A 9,788-nucleotide genomic window follows, 5' to 3' on the forward strand; every position below is an offset into this window, starting at 1 on the left:
CCCAAACCTGGGATCTCTGACCTGTGGGCCTCTGCGGTGGCGAAGGGAGAGGCCCCGCCCTCCCGTGCTCCCCTCCGGGCCCCCCACACTGCTGGGCACCCCCGATACCCAACCTTCTGCAGCCCCCGGAGGGCTCCTCTCGGCTCCAACAGCTCCTCTGTCCGTTGGCGGAGCCCAGGCTACGAAGTGCTACTCCTTTGCCTGCGTCGCCTCTCCTCACAGAGGCAAAACATCGCTCCTGCCCCAAACCTGCCGTGGCCCCCCTTGCGGGAAGACAGCGCCGAGCCCAGCCCACGCCAGCCAGGGGACCCCCATGCCAGCCAGGGTGCCCCCATGCCAGCCAGGGGCCCTTCACACCAGCCAGGGGACGCCCATGCCGGCCAGGGGCCCTTCACACCTTGACAGGTCCCTCTCGGCAGCTCTGGGTGGGACCCTGGCATCCCAGCTCCGGGGGCTCCCAGACCCCGGTCCTGCCCGGTGGCCCGGGTGTCGGGCCCATGCGTGTGCAGAGGCAGACGCCGGGCACCGTCCAGCGGCCCGTGGGGCCAGTGCTTGGGGATCAGCAGGTCTCTGAAGCTCTGCTGGGAGAGGCCTGCTCCTGGGAGGGGTGGGAGGAGGCGCAGCGTCGCTCAGGGGGCAGGGGGCCCCCAGCTTGTGCAGTGAGGCAGCCGAGATCCTGGGACCAGCAAGGCCCGTGTCCCCTCTGCCCCTCCGCACCCCCATCCCCGCCCCAAGCTCCCCGGCCTGCCCCACCTCCTCTCCGCTGCCCTCAGGCCCTCCTTCCTCTCCTCTCTCCGCTCCCCCCGCAGAGAATAACCACCCTCTGACCTCCCCGTGCTGCTGCCGCCTCTGCTCCCTCGTGTGTGTCCCTCTCTCCCCCTAATCCAGCTAATTTTCTGCCCCCAGGTCTGATGACAGCGACTCCTCTTTGTCGGAGGTCCTGAGGTACACAGAATGGCTCGCTGCTCCCTTTCTGTCCCCCTTCCCCGCACCCTGGCCTCAGCATGCGGCCCCTCCTCTCCGTGGCTCCCCAGACCCCCTCCCGCCCTTCTCACCCCTGGTTCCCCTCTCGTGGGTGCTTCGTGGCCTCTGACTGCGCCAGGCTGGAGCTGGGGGCTCTGGAGGGCATGGCTTCTGGTGGCTTGTCACCGGGTGGGAGGGGCGGGCACGGGAGCCTGGGGGGCCGGAGCCCTGGAGGAAGGCTGCTGGAGGTCGCGCAGGCTCAGCGTCCCGGCTTTTACTCAGCTGTGTCGGGGGCTCCCTCACCGACCTTGGCTCTGAAAGAGAAGTGGCCCTGCCCACGACTCCTGGCCCGAAGGCCAGGAGTACCAGGAGACCTTTCTCCCTCAGCCAGCCCCGCGCACACGCACACGCGCGCACACGCACGCGCGCGCAGCCCTCCTGCTGCATAACAAGGGGCAAGTCCCAGGACCTGGTGGCCTGAGCCCCGGCTGGGAAAGGGCCACCCTGGGCTGAGGGCTCCCTCTGCTCTTCCGGGGCAACCGCCACTCACTGTTCCTGCCCCCGGGGGTGACGCCCCTGGCTGCAAGGCTGCCACCCACGCCCTCACCCCCGGCCCCTCCCATGGGCGGAGGGTTATCCTTGTAACTTGGGGTCTCCCCACTGCTGTCTTGGGCTCCTTCCCCGGCTCCTTCCCCTGGGCCCAAGCCAGCGTCAGAAGCGGGGAGCTGGGGGCAGGGCTGTTCGTGTGCCTGCGACACCGGGGACAGCTGGGCCTGTCCAGCCGCCGTCCGTGGGGGTGCCGGTGGAGTCCGCGGGCTCTTGAGCAGCTGCGGGCAGGGCGGGGCATTGGTCACGTCAGACGCTCTCGGCCACAGGGGCGGCGCTGTCTTTGGAAAGAATAGGCCATGTTTCAGACGTGCACGTGGCTTGGCCAGGGGCTCGTTCCTAGAGACCCTCAGCGGGAAAAAAAATCCTCCTCCTCAGGCCCTCCAGGAGGCTGGTGTGTAGCGAAGTCCTCAGGTCCGCTCAGGACAGGCGTCCTTCACCTCTGAGTGTTTGTGGGGAGGAGGGGGCCATGCCAGCTCCGCTCCCCACAGGGGCCTGCACTTTCTTCCCACAGAGCTGAGCAGGGCTCCCCAGAGGGACTTAGCCCTTTGCAGATGACAGTCACGGATCTGACCACACTGGTCCAAAGGGGCCCAGGTGGAGGTGACGTGCACGCCTGCATGCGCGCGTCTCTGCCCCGGCGTGGCGGCCTGGGCGCCCTCCCTCTCCGCACTCCTCCACCCTCCCTGTGGACGCCGAGGTGCCGGAGGAGCCCATCCAGCTCTGGGGCCTCTGCCCCGCCCGGCTGGGGCCTGGGGGCGTGTGTGTCTTGGGTTCTGGGTCAGGCAGGCGACGGAGGAGACTCCCGCGTGTCCTGGCCCCTGGCCGTGCCCGGCCGGGCTTGCTCCCCAGAAGTGCTCAGGATGGCAACTGAGAGGCTGCACCACAGGCCCCCGTCTACGCGGCTCTCGGACCTGGGGGGCTGTGGCTGGAGCCCCTGCCACAGCCCGAGTGCCCCTGCGCCTGTCCTTCACCCGGGAGCCTCGCTCAGCCTGGCCGCGGTCCCGGGCTGACGGGCACCTCTCTCCCTCTCTCCCGGGAAGGGGCATCATCACCCCGGTCGGAGGAGCCAGGGGCGCGCGGACGGCCCCGCTGCAGTGCGTCTCCATGGCCGAGGGCCACACCAAGCCCATCCTCTGCCTGGACGCCACGGATGAGCTGCTCTTCACAGGGTCCAAAGGTGGGCGGAACCCGGACCAGCCAGGTGGGGTCAGGGCCTCCCGCCCTCCCGCTCCCTTTGCCAGAGCGGGCTGCCCAGGAGACGGGATCACAGCCGCCAGGTTGAGGAGGTGGGGTCTCCTGCCGGGGCTCAGGGCTCCCCACCCCGGGCCTCCCCTCCTAGCTGGCTCTGGGGTCTCCATCCAGTACCTCCTTCCAGACCTGCCTCCGGAACTCCAGGAAGCGTGTCAGGTGCCCCGCCTTTGCTCATCTCAGCCCCTCCCCGAGCCCAGCACTTAGGGCTGCGCACTTCCTACGATTCCTTAATCCCAGCGACAGTCAGAAAACGTTACCTTCCGGCTAATAGAACAGTGGGAAGTGTGTATACACCCACCTGCGTGGCAGGAGGGAGAGGGCTGTGAATCGAGGTGAGGTTCATTGGTTCCAAGTTTTCCCCTGAGACTTGCTGCCATCGTTCGTTAATTTGGTCGGCGATTGGCAGGCACGGGAGCTTTACTCCAGCCCCGGCGCCGCAGCGATTCTCCATGAACCTGGCGTTGGTGGGCGTTTGCCCGAGAAGCCCTGGTGGGAAGTGCCGGGCTCGTCCGTGCGCCACAGGAGCAGGCGGGAGCACGTTTCCACCCCCGGACCCGGAGCCCATCCTCTGGACCACCTCCCCTGGCCTTGGCGGCCCCGGTGGCTGTGGGCACAGGAGTTCCCCTGGCCCCGGCCGTGATGGCTGTCCCCCGCTCACGCCCGCTCTCTCGCAGACCGCAGCTGTAAGATGTGGAACTTGGTGACGGGGCAGGAGATCGCAGCTCTGAAGGGTCACCCCAGCAACGTGGTCTCCATCAAGTACTGCAGCCTCTCTGGGCTTGTGTTCTCCGTGTCCACCTCCTACATCAAGGTGTGGGACATCCGAGACTCGGCCAAGTGCGTCCGGACCCTCACGTAAGTCGTCTCGCCCGGCTCGCACTGGTGGCGGGGCGGGAGCCAGGACCCAGCCCAGGAGACCCGCGAGGGACAGCCCAGCCCTTACCTCTGACCCTGCCTCTCTTCCTCACGGGCAGGTCCTCAGGCCAGGTGGTCTCAGGGGACGCCTGTGCGGCTGCGTCCACCCGCACCATCACCAGCGCTCAGGGAGAGCACCAGATCAACCAGATTGCCCTCAGCCCCTCGGGCAGCATGCTGTATGCCGCTTCGGGCAACGCCGTCCGCATCTGGGAGCTCAACAGGTCGGGGAGGGGCCCGGGCAGGGGCGGGGGACCCCCGGGGCGGCCCCGGGCTGCAGGCGGCTCGTGCCTGGGTCTCCATCTTGCTCTGAGGGGGGATAGTCTCCTGGCTGGCGTATCACCCCAGGGTAGACCCCCAACCCCACCCCAGGGTCCCCCCGATCCAACCCCCGCACCCCCGGCTGGGCCTCTCCTCCCCTCCAGGTTCCAGCCCGTCGGCAAGCTGACTGGCCACATCGGCCCTGTGATGTGCCTGACAGTCGCCCAGACCGCCAGCCAGCACGACCTGGTGGTGACCGGCTCCAAGGACCACTACGTTAAGGTACGGAGAAGTCCTTGACCTTGACCTTGAGGCCGGCTCGGTGGCGGCTCTGTTCTCCTCCTACTCTCCTTACCTTGGCCCTCTCCCTCCACTGCCTTGGGACTCATGGGAAATAATGAGACCCCTGGGGATTTATGCTGAAAAGTCACCCCCAAGGAGCAAGGTCTGTGCAGGAGGCCAAGATTGACGCGTGATCTTGTACATGTGCTGAAAAGTCAGAAGGAACCTAAGTGTCCACGGGTAGAACAACAGGCAAGAAAATTAGGGAAAACCCACAGGACGGGAGGCAGCACAACTGAGTACACGATAAATACGAAAAAAACCCACAAAGAGCACAAGTCAGCCCTGGTGCTGTTTGCTCCCTGGTTGTGTCATTGCAAACGTAGGTAGAGGGTCGGAGACTGGGAAGCAGTGGATAAAAAGGGAAAGAGGGCGGGGGGGTTATGATGAATGGTTTTATTTAAAGTACAAGTAGTGTTTATTTATTAAAAAATTGAGTAGGAGGCTCACACCCCAAACCCACCTTGAGTCAGCCTCCCTGCCCCCAGTTCCTGTCCCCCGGGAAGCCCCCCCGACAGCCTCCCTCCCGCCCCTCCTCCGCAGATGTTCCAGCTGGGCGAGTGTGTGACGGGCACCGTCGGCCCCACCCACAACTTCGAGCCCCCGCACTACGATGGCATCGAGTGTCTGGCCATCCAGGGGGACGTCCTGTTCAGCGGCTCCCGGGATAACGGCGTCAAGAAGTGGGACCTGGCGCAGCAGGAGCTCATGCAGGTGCAGTGGGCTGCGGAGAGGCGGTCCCCGGGCAGGGCTTGGGGGCCCTGTGTCCTGGCCCAGAGCCCCCCAAGCCTGCCACTTCTGCAGCCTCTTCCCCACCTGTGTTTACCCCCCCGGCCAGCACCCTCTTCCCCCAGTGCCCCCCTGGTCTACACCCTCTTCTTCCCCCCAGTGCCCCCCCGGCCGACACCCTCTTCCCCCCAGTGACCCCCCCGGCCGTCACCCTCTTCCCCCCAGTGCCCCCCCAGTCTACACCCTCTTCTTCCCCCCAGTGCCCCTCCCCCGGCCGGCACCCTCTCCCTCCTGTGTCCCCCCACCGGCCGTCACCCTCTTCCCCCCAGTGACCCCCTGGTCGGCACCCTCTCCTGCCTCCACCATCTGCCTTCAGGCAGCAGCTCTCAGGAAGGGTCTGCTTTCAGCCCCCGGTCTGACCAGTCTCCCCCTTCCTTCTCTTCCGACCCCTCTGAGGGCTAAAGGTCTCTGTACCAGTGGAGGGTCTCAGGGTGGAGCATGGGAGCAGGAACGAGAACTCACCTCTAGAGCCTGGGGCAGGGCTCCCCGCTTCTCGCCCTCACGGCTCGCTCCTCCCGCAGCAAATCCCCACGGCGCACAAGGACTGGGTGTGCGCCCTGGCCTTCGTCCCGGGCCGCCCCATGCTGCTGAGCGCCTGCCGCGCAGGCGTCATCAAGGTCTGGAACGTCGACAACTTCACGCCCATTGGCGAGATCAAGGGCCACGACAGCCCCATCAATGCCATGTGCACCAACGCCAGGCACATCTTCAGCGCCTCCAGGTGGGTGCCGGGCAGAGAGCTCTGCTCCTGTTCTCCACCCTGTCCCGGGCGCTGTCCCCGCGGCCAGGGCATGGAGCAGACCCCGCGGCGCCCCTGGCCTGAGCCCGCCTTCACAGAGCGCCCAGGGGGGTGCTGGGCCCCAGGCTGGGACCACCCCCCGTGTCCCAGCCCTTCCTGCCCCTGACACAGCAGCCTGGACCCCTTTGCAGGTATCTCAGACCACAGAGCAGCCCGCCTCCCTCGGCCCCAGCTCTGGTCCCATCCAGGGACGCCCAGGCCCTCTGTCCCAGGGGCAGCTGCTCAGACGGCCTCTTCTTTTTCCTTCTTGTTCCGACCACGTTCCCTGTCTCCGCCTCCCCCTTCCCGCCTCCCCCTGCCTCTCCCCCCACAGTGACTGCCGGGTAAAGTTGTGGAATTACGTCCCTGGACTCACCCCCTGCCTTCCGCGCCGAGTCCTGGCCATAAAGGGCCGAGCCACCACCCTGCCCTGACCTCCGCGCCCCTCCGCTCTCCTCTCTCCACCCCATCCTCCCCCTCTTGCCTTTCCCCTCTTTCTCCACTTCGATCTGAGCTGCTTCTTGACGGTACGAGATTGTTTTACTCCTCCCCCTTCTCTCCCCCCGTATCCTGCCTGCCCCGAGATTGCCCCGCCTGCCCCTCTTCTTTCCGAGCATGGACGGGGGGCAGACCCCCAGGAGAGGGGTGCCAGGGGGCAGAGAGCAGAGGGGGAGCATTCAGGCCTGGACAAGAAAACAAAATAGCAACAACGGAGAGCAGCCGTGCTCAGAAGCCTGTGGGGCCTTGGTGACCGCAGGCCCCTCCCTCTGCCCAGCTCCCCTCCACCCTTGCAGCCACCCTAGGCCTAAGCAACGCTTGCCCCTGGGTCCCAGCCCCGCCTGGCAAGTTGGGGGATGTGGCCCGTGCTTCGTTCGAGGGTGGCCCGCCGTGGCCTCTTCAGGAATTGACCAGCCCTCTCTTGCTCCGCCCAGTGACCTGACAGTGAAGTTCTGGAGTGCCCGGCGCCTGGTACCCAGCGGCCCCCACTAGAAGTGAGCTCAGAGGACAGCCTGACCCTCGGCCCAGCGGGGCGGCGCCCGGGGGACAGAGGCTGTGGGCCTCCTGCCCACCTTCCTCTCCCCGACCTTCCTACGGGACACTGCCCCCTCCCGGCCCCTCCTCTCGGGGACAGGGAGGTCGGGGAGCTAATTAAGCCGTGAAGCCAAATTCCCCTCATTTCTCTCCCTGCAGCCTGCCCCCACCCCCCCACCTGTCCCGGGTTCTCTTGCCGCGCTGGCCACGCCCTTCCTCCAGCCTTGGCCCGGGGGGCCTGTCCGGGAGGTGGGGCAGCCCTCTCTGTGCCCCTCCAGCCAGCAGGCCTCCCCTACATTCTCTGGCCCAGCCACTGCACCTGCCTCTGAGCCCAGAAAGATAGCCCTCAGGTAACCATGGAAACCAGGTGCAGGCAGCTGGCCCTGCAGCTGACCTTAGCCCCTCGGCCACCAGTGGCCACTCCCCGTGGACCCCAGCAATTCTTTGGGTCCCTTTCTGCTGGGGCCACGGTGGAGCTGCTAGAAAGATTCCTTTGGGGAGACGGTCAGCGTCCTTCAGTTATTTAATTTATTTTTTAGTTTTATTTTTTGCCGTTGCCTCCTGGAAACTGACTTGAAGTTTCTTCCCACAAGCTTGTTCCTTCAGCTCTTAGGGGCCAGCAGTCCCAGAGGGGATCCGCCCCCCGCCCTCCATTTGCTTTGCAGAGGAGGGCGGCTCCCCTTTGACTCTGCAGCCTGGGCCCGTCCCCGACCTCACCCGGGGGCCGCTCTAGTGCCCCCGCCTCCGGCCGCTTGGCGCGTCAGTGCCTTCCTACGCCGGGGCCTGGCACCCGCCCCGGGCAGCCTTACACCAGCCATGCCCGCAGAGCCACATGTGTCTTCTCACCCGCGGGGTCTCCTGCCCGCTGTCCCCACTCCCAGAACCCCGGGTGGGCCACGTAGGAAGCAGCTCGGAAGACCGTCCACCATGAAGGGGCTTGGGCGGCACGCCCGGCCTGGCCCCTCCCCAGCCCCCCTGCATCTCACCCCGGCCAGGCAGAGCCCCTGGCGTCTTTCCCTGGTTATTCAGGAGACTTGCGTTCAAGCCTTAACTGGCACGGGCCAGGGTCTCTCCCTGTAGGGCCAGCGGTGAGGATGGACTCCACTGAGTTTCTCCTTTCCTGGGGGCCGTGGACTCCCCGCTCCCGGGATGTTGTTCAATCCGCATTCTTTTTCTTTTTACACACTTTCTCTGACGCTTAACTGGTCTTGCGCTTCCTGGCCTCACTCAGTCTGAGCGCCGGGAGCCCCAGCTCTGTTCAGAAGACGCAGTGACTTTTGGATCTTCCGGAGGTGGCCCTGTGCTCTCCCCTCGGTGCCCCTCCCCACGTGGCCAGGGCAGAACTCGCCCTGTCCCCACTGCTCCGAGCTGCCCCCCAGCTCAGAAAGCCGTCCTGCTGTGAGGGCCCCCTGCTGGACTTGGGGTCGACGATGGGGGAGCAGACGTGCAGCAGGGACACGCCCAGAGCCGGGACAGTGTCTTCAGGACTGGAAATCCCTCCTGCTGGGCCATCGCGGGGGTGCCGGGAGCCCCCTCAGCCGCTCAGAAGTGGGTGCAATTCTCCTCTCGGGCCCCGGCCCTCCCCCCACCTCAACAGAAAGCTTCACCCTTGCCTCCTGTAAGGAAGAATCTGCGTGACTGTTTACAAGCTGTAGAAACACAAGGCTGGAGGCCTCGGCCTGGGGCCAGTGGGCAGCGGCCGCAGGCCTGTCCTTGCACAGACGGGCCCTTGGGCCCGCGAGAGGTGCTCAGAGGCCCTGCCCGTTTCCTGCTGCTTCTCGTGGGTCAGCTACCTCACGGCAGGCTGGCTCTGCTGTCCTGGCGGGAAGCACTGACTCTGAACTTGAGGTCTCGGGAGCCTCTCCCAGCTGTGCTCCAGAGCACTGAAGTCTGCCCGCTCCTTCGGGGATGGGCTGGGTACATGGTTGGGGGGCCCCCAGCGCCCCTCGATGCACAAGCATCCTCAATGTGGAAGCACAAAATGGTTGTGATTTGAGCACAAGCCAGGGCTGGTGGCAGGCGGCCTGGGCAAACCCGGCCGGGAGGCTCCTCCCAGGAGGCTCTGCCCAGCGGGAGACCGAGGACGCCCGCTTCAGGGGCCGCCCTCGCTCCGACAGGGCTCGGCCCGCAGCCTGTCCTGATTCCGGGACGCATCCTACTACTTCCGCCCTGCTGTGCCCACCCAAAGGCTTGCAGGGCTGGGGGCCCCGGAGTGGCGCCCTTTTTCCCCGACATCCCGAATTGTTGAATGCTCGACCCCAGGTCCATCCCAGCCCCACTGACCCGTATCCTGTCCCGGGGCTGAGCCCCGGGAAAGCTCTCAAAGGGGCTGGCAAGCGCCCCTGACGGGACCGTCTTCCGGCCACTGCCCACGGCCTTCTCGGCGCGGTCCTGGGCCAGGCCTCTGCTCAACGTTAACCAGGCCAGCGTTCGCTTCCATCTGCAGGGCTGGCTCCTCCGAGGCACCTGGAGTTGACTCGAGCTTGCCAAGGAGAGGGGAAGGCTGAGAGAGGCCAGCACGCCCGAGCCTTTGAGGCGGTCTGGGTGCCGCCTTCCACCCCTTGGGGGGCCATCTGTGGGTCCGGGCATGGTCCGGCCCTGCTGCCCGCCAGGGGCCGGGTGGCTCGGGCAGAGGGAGTTTAAAGCACAAACCACCGGAGGGAGGACTGTCGCCAGGACCTGCTCACGCCACCCGGGGTGGCGGAGACGCGGGCAGGGCTGCTGTACGGTCAGGGAGTCCTGGCCCCTCCCACCGTTGCGGGGCGTGGCTCCCGGGCGTCCTCTGAAGCGGTCTGGGCTGGGTGCCGGCACACCCCCTGGTCGTTCATCCCCACGTCGCCCGGTGTGC

General features: G+C 66.4%; 1 protein-coding gene across 2 annotated transcripts in view; it reads left to right on the forward strand.

The window, feature by feature from the left end:
• The window catches only part of KIF21B (kinesin family member 21B), a 41,464-nt gene extending 33,940 nt beyond the window's left edge, over positions 1 to 7,524 (forward strand). The window contains exons 28-35 of one of the 2 annotated variants that reach the window (XM_079929442.1): positions 907 to 945; positions 2,613 to 2,749; positions 3,498 to 3,678; positions 3,798 to 3,962; positions 4,164 to 4,281; positions 4,885 to 5,055; positions 5,652 to 5,851; positions 6,841 to 7,524. In XM_079929442.1, coding sequence (XP_079785568.1) covers positions 907 to 945; positions 2,613 to 2,749; positions 3,498 to 3,678; positions 3,798 to 3,962; positions 4,164 to 4,281; positions 4,885 to 5,055; positions 5,652 to 5,851; positions 6,841 to 6,898 — 1,069 coding nt within the window. In that variant the 3' untranslated portion in view covers positions 6,899 to 7,524. The remainder of the gene's footprint in view (positions 1 to 906; positions 946 to 2,612; positions 2,750 to 3,497; positions 3,679 to 3,797; positions 3,963 to 4,163; positions 4,282 to 4,884; positions 5,056 to 5,651; positions 5,852 to 6,840) is intronic. The other variant, XM_079929443.1, reaches the window with a different exon arrangement.
• The last annotated feature ends 2,264 nt before the right edge of the window (positions 7,525 to 9,788 follow it).

This window comes from Stenella coeruleoalba (assembly GCF_951394435.1).
Source record: "Stenella coeruleoalba genome assembly, chromosome: 1".
In the NCBI taxonomy this organism is placed as follows: Eukaryota; Metazoa; Chordata; class Mammalia; order Artiodactyla; family Delphinidae; genus Stenella; species Stenella coeruleoalba.